Source organism: Sus scrofa, chromosome 1 (assembly GCF_000003025.6).
Source record: "Sus scrofa isolate TJ Tabasco breed Duroc chromosome 1, Sscrofa11.1, whole genome shotgun sequence".
NCBI lineage: Eukaryota > Metazoa > Chordata > Mammalia > Artiodactyla > Suidae > Sus > Sus scrofa.
In genome coordinates, this window is record NC_010443.5 from 138,891,555 (window position 1) to 138,904,631 (window position 13,077).

At 44.8% G+C, this 13,077-nt stretch overlaps 1 protein-coding gene across 4 annotated transcripts in view; it reads right to left on the minus strand.

The window, feature by feature from the left end:
* ADAMTS17 (ADAM metallopeptidase with thrombospondin type 1 motif 17) overlaps nucleotides 1-13,077 on the minus strand; it is a 395,981-nt gene that overhangs the window by 271,854 nt on the left and 111,050 nt on the right. For all 4 annotated transcript variants that reach the window (XM_013993230.2, XM_021098449.1, XM_005659785.3 and 1 more), the window contains exon 7: nucleotides 6,422-6,465. In XM_013993230.2, the coding sequence (XP_013848684.2) occupies nucleotides 6,422-6,465 (44 nt within the window). The remainder of the gene's footprint in view (nucleotides 1-6,421; nucleotides 6,466-13,077) is intronic.

The window sequence follows — 13,077 nt, forward strand, 5'->3', positions numbered from 1 at the left end:
GTTGAAGACACAGCTCGGATTCTGTGTTGCTGTGTTGTTGTTGCGTAGGCCGGCAGCTACGGCTCTGATTTGACCCCTAGCCTGGGAACCTCCATATGCCACAAAACTACTATGAGACCAAAATAAATCCTGATAATTACATTCATAAAGTTTGAATTAGGCTGTCAAAAAAAAAAAAAATCAACATCTCAGCTTCAATCCGAGGGTAGGAGGGGACAAACACCGCATATCCCTTGACTGTCAGCCAAGGTGGGGAGACGTGGCTGCTCGGGCCAGCTCCCCCAGGGAGACCCTGAGATGTGTGTCAGGAGGAGGCAGGGCCTGCAAAGGCCTCCAGAGGTCTCTGGCCTCCACGATCCTGCAGCCCTGACACCCTCGCCCACCTAGGATGGCGGCGGGAAAGCAGATCACATGGGGTGAAGAAACTCAACAGGGGAAAAGCCCCCAGGCCCCAAACGCTAGTCTGAACTGCACGTGGTGGGGGAGGGGGCAGGGAACAGCTGCTTCTGCTGGGAAGAAGCCTGTTTTTCCGGATCCTGCTGCCTGAAGGGTAGCCCTCCCCCTTGTGCGGGGAGATTAGCAGGACCCCTACGTGTCACCCCTCCCCTTTCCATGGTGGCCCAAGAGGGAGAGGGTGTCTGGTGTGACTCTTTAAAAGTCAAGCCCTGGAAGTTCCCATTGTGGCTCAATAACAAACCCAACTAGAATCCATAAGGATGTAGGTTTGATCACTGGCTTTGCTCAGTGGGTTAAGGATCCGGTGTTGTTGTGAGCTGTGGTGTAGGTTGCAGATGCAGATTGGATCCCACGTTGCTGTGTCTGTGGTATAGGCAGGTGGCTACAGCTCCAATTTGACCTCTAGCCTGGGAACTTCCATATGCCACAAGTGTGGCAATAAGAAAAAGCAAAAAAAAAAAAAAAAGGCAAGCCACAGGAGTCAGGGCCGCCTTAGAGTCAGGGAAGGGAAGCCCCTTGCCTATGTCAGCAGGACCCCTGTACTGTGCACACAGGACATGTTGGTGTCTTGGGTTTCAACCTTCACTCAAAGGTCAGAGCTGTAGCAGGCATTGGTCATTCCGAGGGGTCCAGCATCATCCCTCCCCAGCTCAAGCACCCAGACACCCCTCTGCAGACCCAATCGTGGGCACTTTCTGGGAAGTGCCTCTGCCTCTGCTATGGAAGCCCAAAGGTGCAGAGGTGCCTTCAACCCCCCACATACCCACGCAGGTGGAGCTAGAGAAGGGCAGGCATGTGACTGAGGGTGGGACTCTAAACTGGGAGCTGATGAGACAGTGGATGTGGGGCAGACCAGCCATTCCCCACAGCCCTGCCACTGACCTCTGCCTGGGGTCTGTGGCCTTGCCCTCTGGGGCTCCCTGGGCACTGGCTATGTTCCCACTGGATCCTCCAGCCTCAGAGGCAGTCCTCCTTGTGATAAATGCCCTTTGTGCCTGGTTCCACAATCAGGAATCCTGTCAAATGGGCTCATGGGCTCATGCTGACTCAGCAGTGTGACGGGAAGTATTTTTCATGGGCTCCCGAACTCCACTCAGTACCTCAGACATTCTTCAAATGAACTGTTCCAATTTAACTTTGAAATCTACTTTAAACTATTTATTTTAATTAAACCACTTAAAAAACAGTAATTAAAACATTTACAATAGTAGGTTACCTTTGGGAACATACTAGAGGACCTGCAGAAGACATGAAGGAAACTTCTGAGGGACTAAGAACATTCCATATCTTTTTCTTTTCTTTTTTATGGCTGTACCTGTAGCATATGGAAGTTCCCAAGCCAGAGGTCGAATCAGAGCTACAGCTACATGCCTACACCACAGCCATAGCAACGAGGGATCCAAGCCGCATCTGCAAACTACCCAGCAAATTGAGGCAATGCCAGACCCTTAACCCACTAAACAAGGCCATGGATCAAACCCACATCCTCACAGAGACAACATCAGGTTCTTAATCTGCTGAGCCACAATGGGAACTCCAACATTCCATATCTTGAGTAGTGGTGTGAGTACAGGCATGTGATTAAACAGTGTACTTAATGCCACCAAATTATCCACTTAAAAATGGTTAGGTAAATTTCCTGATACATATTCCCCCCACAATTTAAAAAAATAGATTAAAATAGAATTCAAAATGCTCCTTTAAATCTAGTTCAATAAATAAGAGATAAACTAAAAAACAGTCATACATTTAAAAAGCCATCAATATTTGTACTCTTTACCATAAGTTATACGATAATTAAAACAACAAATCAGAAGTTCCTGTTGTGGCTCAAAAGTAATGCACCTAACTAATATCCATGAGGATGTGTATTTGATCCCTGGCCTCACCCATTGGGTTAAGGATCCTAAGCTGCCATGAGCTGTGGTGTGGATTGCAAACAAGGGTCAGATCTGGCATTACTACGGCTGTGGTGTAGGCTAGCAGGTGCAGCTCCGGTTCAGCCCCTAGCCTGGGAACTTCTGTATGCCCTGGGGGCAGCCCTAAAAAGAGACACACACACAGATACATACCAAGCAAAAAACCCACTAGTATATACCAAATATAAAACAATGGTGACTCCCAAGCTTTCCCAGTTTCTCAAGGTACCAGATTATCTCATTTTCTGCAGAATTCAGGGTACAGCCCCTCCTGCTACAGCTGGATCCTGAGATTTGAAGGCAGCTATTCAAAATCTCTTAGTATTGGCAACCATACATCTATGTGATCCAGATTATTTTTCCATTCTGTGGAATCAAAACAAAATGAAAAAATAAATTGGATGCTGGAATGACAAAATTATCATGATGGATTACAGATAAGTGGTAGCCAGGGTTAGAGAAAGGGCAGGAAGAGGGTAATTACACAGGGCCAGCCTGAGGGAGCTGCATGGAGGTGATGACCAGCTTTGTTCCTGATTGTTGAGGTGGATGGAAAAATATACACATGTGATCAAACGTCACAGAACGATAGGTGAAAATTTAACCAAAAATAAGTGCATGAAAGACCCGGTGAAACTTAAGCTCTATAGTCTAGTTCACTGCACTATGCCAATTAATTTCCTGGTTTTGGAAGTACATTAGAGTTACATAAGATATTACCATTAGAGGAAGCTGTAAGATTGGTAGAAGAGATTTCTCTGTACCACTTTGACAATCTTAAGAAATTCTTTATTTCAAAATATAAAGGTTAAAAAATACAGAAATATGGAGTTCTCCTGTGGTGCAGTGAGTTAAGGATCTAGCATTGTCATTGCTGTGGCTGCGGTTGCTGCTGTGGCATGGGTCATCGCCATGGTGCAGGTTTGATTCCCCGGCCTGGGAACTTCCACATGATGCAGGCATGGTGCCCCCCCACCCCCCAAAAAATACAGAAATAAATTGGATGACACTGCCATAAGACTGCCACAAACCCAGTTTTCAAATTATTTTCCTCAAATCACCCATTATTCTTATAGACTTAATATATACAAGTAAATTATGACACATTAAGTTAAATGTGTACTGGAGTTCCCATTGTGGTACAGTGGAAACAAATCTGACCAGGAACCATGAGATTACGGGTTTGATCCCTGGCCTTGCTCAGTGGGTTAAGGATCCGGTGTTGCTGTGAGCTGTCGTATAGGTTGCAGATGTGGCTCGGAACTGGCATTGCTGTGGCTCTGGCGTAGGCTGGCAGCTGTAGCTCAGATTAGACCCCTAGCTGGGAACCTCCATATGCCACAGGTGTGGCCCTAAAAAAGCACCATGCAGGTTTCATATCTTTTTTTTTTTTTTTTAAGGCGTTGACTGTTTCTTTGCAAAAGCTAAAAGTCACTGAGGTATTGGAAAAAGCATGCAAGAGACAGGCAGGAGATTGGGCTGGTTCAGCCCTGAGCTAACCAGCGGTCACAGAGACAATCAGTACAACTGGTCCATGCCATTTAAAGACTTTCATGTTTAGGAAATGAGATATACACACCCAGGAGGTCAGATTGGGACATAAGATGTCGCAAACAGTATGTGGTTAAGTGTCAAATGAGTAATGTTATAGACTATGTCCCCCCAAAAGCTGTAAGTTGAAGCCCAAACTGTAAGTTGAAGCCCAAACCTGAATCTGGGGATGGAGACTTTCAAGAGGTAATTAAGGCTAAATGAGGTGTGGTGCAGTGGAAACGAATCCGACACAGCCCCACTCTAAGCCATGTCTTTTTTAAAAAAAGGACATTAGGACACAGGCGCACATGGAAGTAAGACCACATGAAGACACAGGGAGAAGACGGCCAACACCAAGCCAAGAAGAGAGGCCTCAGGAGAAACCACCCCTGCCAACACTTTGATTTTGGATTTCCAGCCTCCAGAACCGTGAGACAATAACTTTTTTGTTGTTTAAGCCTCCCAGTCCATGGTACTTCCTTATGTCCATTCACAAAGATGAATATAAGTAGGGTGGTGATGTGGTTTAGAAAGGATGCTTAAGAGAGCCTGCTGCCTGCTCCTCAACAAGGAGCCAGAAACACTGGACAAAAGGACAAGGGATGGTGGGTGTGAAAGAGATATTCAAAGGAAAAGAAAAGCCAGCTCTAAATCACATGCAGGAAAACCCTGTCACCAGATGCATATCACTCAAAAACACTGGAGTTCCTTTATCGCATTCATTCGTTCATTCCTTCAGTCAACAGTGGTGACCAAGCCTGCCCAGCCCTGTGCCAGGCACTGCAGCATGCAACACACAGATCAAAGCCACACTCTGTATAGTGCAGTCTTCCAATGAAGATGTGCAGGCAAAGGCAATACAAGGGATCCATGTCTCCATGGGAGCCGGCACAGGGCATTGGAAGGGCTGGGAGCAGAAGCCTCTCCTGAGAGAAGTGTGAGGGCATCAGTGTGAACACTGCAGAGGAGTGGCCAGTCCCCTGGACAGCAAGTGACTTGGCCGCCCAGACAGTGGATAGAGATGGGCACGCACTAGTCTTCAACAGCCCCAATCAGGCTCGATGGGTACCACTTAATCCTCTAGGGAAGCCTACATTATTTCGCATTTGTCTAGTAATTCTCTTAAGGAAACAGCCCCCAAATAACAAAAGTCAGATTGGCTAGTGGGTTTCTGACATCTAGTTCTCAAATTTGTTTAGAGGTTTGATATAGTATATTAAAAAAACAAAAAACCATTCAACTCTAAAATGTAACATAAATGCTAGTTATCATTCTACCATTCAAGACTTGGAAAGGCCTTAGAAGCCACCTAGTCCAAAGTGACCATTTTATGGATTATGGAAATTTACTAAAGATTACCTAGCTTGTACCTGACAGAGTCAGAGCCAAGGTTCATGATTACCCAAAGCTGAGACTCCCTGGGAAGCACAGGTTTTTATACTTTTTTTTGGTTGGGGGGTCTTTTAGAGTTGCACCTGCAGCATATGAAGTTCCCAGGCTAGGGGTCAAATCAGCAGCTGTAGCCACCAGCCTATGCCACAGCCATAGTAACACAGGATCCGAGCTGCATCTGCAACCTACATCATAGCTCATGGCAACACCCGATCCTTTAAGCCCCTGAGCAAGGTCAGGGATCAAACCCAGTACTCATGGAGACTAGTCAGGTTTGTTACCACTGAGCCACAATGGGAACTCTGGTTTTTGACATTTGAATTCTAACATAATATATATTCAATCCTATATGGTTTCCCTTCAGTTTTGCTACAATTCTAAGCACATTCAATTCCAAATTTTGCTTTTGCTAGTGCAACCTTCCAACGTGCTGGTGAACAGAGGTTTGTGTTACAGAGGACAAAACTGGAAACCCTCTTGGAGTTTCCTGCTAACCAAGTGCTCTACTCCTACCAGTTGAAGATTGGTTCCAACATGCAACCTCTGAGAGGGCAACCGACACAACTAGAGGCAGGAGAGGAGGGAAATGGCAAGTGGGGGAAAGCGGGGGGGAGGTGTTGCGTGGAAGGGAGCTCACCTGTTGCCATCACTACAGTTTGACCAGAAAGCATTGAGCCTGGTGCCAAGGCTGGGGTAGGACACAGTCCTGAACCCTGCAGTCATACTTCACCTCTTAGGCCACTTGGCTAAGCTTCCATCTCATGACAATGGTGTAACTCAGAGAGGTCCCTCTCCTGCATTGGTGGCCCAGAGGCTCAAAGGCGGCCCAACTACAGTCACCTCAGGGCAGCCTGGGGGCTCCTCCACTTGGTTGGACTACCCATGTCTTCCTTATTAACCCTTTGTCTAGATGCCTTATGCCATAAGCAACTGCAAAAGTTTTCAGCGAAAAAAAAAAAAAGTAAGATAAAATCAAAGACCAAATTTACTCCCAAAAAGAGGCAACAGAAAAGGCAGAGTTTGTTTAAAGGTGGTTCCTCCAGGCTGGAAGTGTTATCAAGTCTCCCCATGATCACAGGGTATATCAGCCCCTCAGATTATTATTTTTACCCTAAACTTACCAACGGTGTCACAAGGTTCGTCTTTATGTACGCAGAAATCTGTCCTAAAAAAAAAAAATTTTAAGAAGACATAGTCAGGTGGGTGCAGGACCTCCAAGAATAGGAGAAGAAAACACTGTCTATTAGTCTTGATGATTCAGGGAGTTCCCATTGTGGTCCAGTAGTAACAAACCCAACTAGCATCCATGAGGACACAGGTTCAATCCCTGGCCCTTGCTCAGTAGATTCAGGATCCAGTGATGCCATGGGCTGTGGGGTAGGCTGCAGGCACAGTTCAGATCTGGCATTGCTGTGGATATGACGTAGCCTGGCAGCTACAGCTCCAACTTGACCCCTATCTTGGGAAATTCCATATGCTGCAGGTATGGCCCTAAAAAGACAAAAAAAAAAAAAAATTTTTTTTAAATCTTGATGATTTATCTTACCCATAACACAGTTATCACCTTAGCTGTAACAGGTTATAATGAGGAATAACAACTAGCAGTGTTTACCAAGATGGGCCACATTTCCAATCAGCAGGACCAGTTACCCCGCCTGAGACCCTCTTTTCATAGCTAAATGATTCCATACACCACCCTCATTTACTCTGTGGCTGGAAGGACTCCTTCCAACACTGACAACGTTTTGGAAGAAGTTTACTAAGTCATCTATCAGAGACAATTCCTAGTCAATAGCATCAAACTATAGTGACTTCCCAAGTTACTCTACTTGGGCGGCAACTGGTTTGAGATGCTAGAATGACCGTGCATCATTCATATAAGAACACAACAACAAAAAATGTCATTTCTAAAAGTTCTATTCCTTAAAGCTCCCTAGGCTCCCCCAGGTGTGTGGCTGTGGGCAATGAAACAGCAAAGATGCTTGAAATCTGGCCCAGCCCTGGTCTTGCAGGCACAAGGGGCTCCCTCTGGCCTCTGAGGGGTGAAGTGATGGGTCTGTGCCCTTCTTTCCCCAAACGAGAGAATTCGCCCCATTCCGCCCTGTAAATTCCCACTGTTGGGAGCTACCCGGCATGCTGTGTGGGATAGCGTCCTGTCCAGGACTGGGTGAGGAGAGCAGTGTCTGGCCCATATGCTTCCCATGGGGGCCGGCAGGAAGCACCCACTCATCTGCAGCTCTCTGAACACACTCTGGCACAGCTTCAGGTTGAAAAAGTGTATTCTGAAGGTACCTCTTGTTATTTTACTCCTTGAATACTCTCTGGGATGGAAAATGGGGCCAGCACGACAAGGCTGTCACTACACAAAGTTGTGAAATGAGAGTCACAGGTCCAAAATGGACCACACCTGGCCTCCACCTTCTGACATTCCATCCCCACCTCCAATTTCCTCCTCAATTCCCCTCCGACCCTCTATCAAGATCTATTCTCAAGGAAGGATCACCTCTCCCATTCACCCTGGGGACAATAACAAGAAGGCCATGTGCTACCCTACTAACTCCCCCTCCACTCCCAGCCACAGTACACTCTGTCCCTGTTAACGTACTTGCTTCTGAAATGTAATCCACGCCTGACGCCTCTCAGCAGTTACTGATGTCCGCCAGAGTAGAGCAACACCTGCATGTTCCCAACCCTGGCTCTGCCTTGGGCTGACCTGAACACTGTCAGAGATTCACCTGCCTACCAGACCCACAGATTCCAGTTCAGTAGATTTAAAAGATTCTATGTGGGCTTCTGATGTACAGAATTTCCTGGCCCAGGCCCACTGCCTTGGGCCAAGAAGTGCTATCAGGCACCTGGAACATTCTACAAGCCCAGAGGAGAGGGTGGCTGGTGTGGCTGGGACAGCTTTGAGGATGAAGCCCTGAAGGTGGCCATGATAATGGTGTGGAGAGGCTGGGGCCAATCCTGTCAGCAGCCCATGTGGGCTTGGCTGTCACAAGTTTCCAATTTTCTGAGGATGAATGTGTATATTTGGGGAATCTATTTTAAAAGAATTTTCACAAAGGAAAAAGAGAAAGCCTTTAAGACCCCTATACTTTTCATAACCTTCTCCCAAACCAAGGGAGCCTCCATGAAGTGGAGAGGGAACAATCACAGGAAAACAAAGACTTGGGACTTGATTTTTCAGTCAAAGATGACCTTTCAGAAGACTAGTTAATACTCTGAAAAACCTATGGTTTCCAAATGAGACAGGTTGGGGGTGGGGGGATGCGCTGGGGGGTTTGGGATGGAAATGCTATAAAACTGGGTTGTGATGATCATTGCACAACTATAAATGCAAGAAAATTCATTGAGTAATTTTAAAAAAGAAATAAAAAAAAGAAGACTAGTTAATAGGCAGGAGAAAGTAGCAAGGAAGAAGCACTGGCAGGGAGGAAACCAAACATAAAAGTATAAATTTTAAAAAATAAAATAAAACCTAAATCTGCTCACTGGTCTGGTATCTCACTCAACATTCTTGATCTGACACCCTTCCCATCTGAATGCTTTGGGCATGTCACACACACACATACACACACACACAAAACCTTGCTCCTGGGCTTCCAGAACTAAACAGCCTGAGAACAAAACATCCACTTTGCAGGTGCCAACTTGGAGAAAGACGGCAGACAAGGCATCACCTCCAGCTTCCCTGCAGGATGACAGTGGTCTCAAGTGATGGACTCACGGAGGCCAAAGCTCAATTAGAGGCCTTGCTTGAAGGGGTCAGGCAAAATCTGAATCCTCCCTCCCCTTTCTGTTCAAGGTTCTTTCTCATAAAAGGAAAAGCAAGCTCTCTGTCTTCAGGAGCAGCTTCACCCCAGGTTCTCTGGCTTCTACTATAAACCCACGCCAATCCCACACGTAGGAACTGTGAGGGGCAACTGGGGAATGAAAAAAATGCAAGTCCATTCACCTTCATTCCACTGTTTGTTCCTCAAGAGAAGAGGGGCCCTGTGGATCTACAGGCCAGGTGGGATCTGTGGGTGTGTGAGCCGTGCAGTCAGGCAGGCCCCATGCTCTGGAGTCTCGCATCCTGCAACCTGCTTTCATCTCTGCTCTCACTGCCTTGAAATTCTTAACAATTTTGTTCCATTTTTTAAAGTTTTACTGAAGTATAGTTGATTTACAATATTCTAATGATTTCTGCTGTACATGGTGATTCAGTTATAAACCATTCTTTTTCAGATTATTTTCCCATATAGATTATCACAGAATACTGGGTAGAGTTCCTGATGCTATACAGCAAGTCATTGTTGGCCAGTCATCCTATATATAGCACAGTGTGGATATGGCAACACCGAAACCCTAGTCCATCCCTCCCCGTACCTGTTCCCTTTGGTAAGCATAAGACTGTTTTTGAAGTCTGTGAGTCTGTTTCTGTTTTATAAATAAGTTCATTTGTATCTTTTTTTTTTTTAAGATTCTACATATAAGCGATATCATATGATGTTTGTCTTATTCTGTCTGATTTATTTCACATAGTATGATAATCTCTAGGTCCATCCATGTTGCTGCAAATGGCATTATTTCATCTTCGTTTCTCGTTGAGTAATTTATATATATATACCATATCTTTTTTATCCATTCCTCTGTTGATGGACATTTAGGTTGATTCTATATCTTAACTATCATAAATAGTGCTGCTACGAACACTGGGGTGTATGTACCTTTTCAAATTATGGTTTTCAGTGGATATATGCCCTGGAGTGAGATTGCTGAGTCATACAGTAGCTCAATTTTCAGTTTTTTGAGAACTTCCATACTGTTTTTCATAGTGGCTGTACCAATTCATATTCGCATCAAGAGTGGAGGAGGGCTCCCTTTTCTCTGCACCTTCACCAGCCATTATTGTTTATAGAGTTTTTGATGATGGCTATTCTGATTGGTGTGAGGTGGTAACTACCCCATTGTAGTTTTGATTTGCACTTCTCTAATAATTAGTGATGCTGAGCATCTTTTCATTTGTTTTAGGGTTTTTTTTTTGCCATCTGTATGTCTTCTTTGGAGAAATGTCTACTTAGGTCTTCTGCCCATTTTTTGATTGGGTTATTTTTTGATATTGAGCTGTATGAGCTATTGGTATATTCTAAAGATTAATTCTTTTTGGTCACTTCCTTGGCAAATATTCTTTCCTGTTCTGCAGAATGTCTTTTTATTTTGTTTGTGGCATTTTTTGCTGTGCAAAAAAAAAGCTTGTAGGTTTACTTAGGTCTCATTTATTGATTTTTGCTTTTATTTTCATTCATTTAGGAGGTAGATCTGAAAAAGATATTTCTGTGATTTATGTCAAAGAGTGTTTTGCCTATATTTTCCTCTGAGAGTTTTATGGTATCCAGTCTTACATTTAGGTCTTTAAGCCACTTTGAGTTTATTTTTGTATATGGGGCTAGAGAAAATTCTAATATCATTCTTTTACATGCAGCTGTCATTTTCCCAGCACCACTTATTGAAGAAATTGTCTTTCCTTCACCATTTGTTCTGTCTTACTTTGTCATAGATTAGTTGAACATAGGTGTGTGGTTTTATTTCTGGATTTTCTGTCCTGTTCCATTGATCTATATTTCTGTTATTGTGCTGGTACCATACTGTTTTGATGATTGTAGCTTTGTTGTATAGACTGAAGTCAGGGAGCTTGATTCCTCCAGCTCCATATTTCTTTCTCAGGATTACTTTGGCTGTTAAGGATCTTTTGAATTTCCATAAAAAATTTTAAAAATTTTGGTTCTAGTTCTGTGAAAAATGCCATTGGTAATTTGATAGGCATTGCACTAAAACTGCAGATTCCCTTGGGTAGTGTGGTCACTGTGACAATATTGATTCTTCCAACCCAAGAATAGAGTATATTTTTCCATCTGTTTTGGTCATCTTTGATCTCTTTCAATAGCATCTTATAGTTTTCAGAGTACAGAAATTCTTACTAATTTTTTTTTTTTTAATCTTTTCTAGGGCCGCGCCTGCAGCATATGGAAGTTCCCAGGCTAGCGGTCTAATTGGAGCTACATCTGCCAGCCTACACCAGAGCCACAGCAACGCAGGATCTGAGCCATGTCTGGGACCTACACCACAGCTCACGGCAACACTGGATCGTTAACCCACTGAGCAAGGCCAGGGATCGAACCCGCAACCTCATGGTTCCTAGTCGGATTCATTAACCCCTGAGCCACCACGGGAACTCCTTAATAATTTTTTAACATGGGGTCCTACGTTTTCATTCTGCACTAGGCCCCACAAGTCATTTAGCCCATCCTGTGCATAACCCACTACCTGGAATAAAGTTGGGGCTTAATAAACACTGGCTCCTTCACTGAACAACTGGCATATATTTCTGGCTTCCATTTCAACTGTACTATAAGCTCATCAGTGACCTTGTCACTCCCCAGTGATTGGAAACCAAGACAAACCTAAGGCCACAGGTACACACTGAGCTCTTAAGTGAGCAAGGGTGAAGGTCAAAGGTAAGACTGTCCCTATGCCTGGGTGGCATGACATGGGAAGGGAAGGTTGAGGGACCACTGGAGGTGCTCTGGTGTTGAGCTCTGGCTGGAGACATGTGTTGCCCCAGGTGTCTCCCAGGAGCACAGACCTGAGTTTGGGGAAAATCCCAGTTTCCTTGCTTTCTATATGAGATGCAGGGCCAAAGGCAAGGCTAGGCCTGGTGCTGAGCCCCAGGTATGTGAGTATCTCTTCAAAACCCTGCTTCCAATGCTTTGGGGTCTAAACCCAGAAGTAGAATTGCTGGATCATATATAATAGTCCTATTTCTAATTTTTGAGGAACTGCCAAACTGTTTTCCACAGTGGCTGCATCGTTTTACATTTCTACCAACAGGGCACAAGGGTTCCAATGTTTCCACATCCCTGCTGACACTTTCTATGTTCTTTTTTTTTTTTTTTTTTTTTTAAAAACACTAGGAATCCTAATGGGTGTGAGATGTAAAAGAGAACATTTGTACGCAAAATATTTCAATATGGTAAATAAACTGTTAGGAGACAGGAAAAAGAGAAAGAAAGAAAAAAAAAAAGCCTAGCAGGTAGCATTTTCAGGCTGGGAAGTGCATTTATGTCTCCAACGGTGTTTTGTAAAAGGGTTAATCCAGAAGTTTTGTCAACACTAATTCTGGGAACATCTGCTCTTTCTTAGGGGGAAAAAGGGATATGTGTCCTCAAACCAAGACCACTTGTAAGCATTTTCTCCACACAGACAAGAAAGAAAATAGCAGAAAAATGAATAAGCAATATAGGGAAGATTCCCATAGGCTATTTTTTTTTTTTCTTTTTTGCTATTTCTTTGGGTTGCTCCCGCGGCATATAGAGGTTCCCAGGCTAGGGGTCTAATCAGAGCTGTAGCCACCGGCCTATGCCAGAGCCACAGCAATGCGGGATCTGAGCCATGTCTGCAACCTACACCACATCTCACGGCAACGCCGGATCGTTAACCCACTGAGCAAGGGCAGGGACCGAACCCACAACCTCACGGTTCCTAGTCGTATTCGTTAACCACTGCGCCACGATGGGAACTCCAGGCTATTTTTTTTTTATTTTGGTCTTTTGCCTTTTAGGGCCACACCCATGGCATATGGAGGATCCCGGGCCAGGGGTCTAATTGGAGCTGTTGCCACCAGCCTATGCCAGGGCCACAGCAACGCCAGATCCAAGCCTTGTCTGCAACCTACACCACAGCTTAGGCCAACACCGTAATCCTTGACCCACTGAGCGAGACCGAGATCGAACCC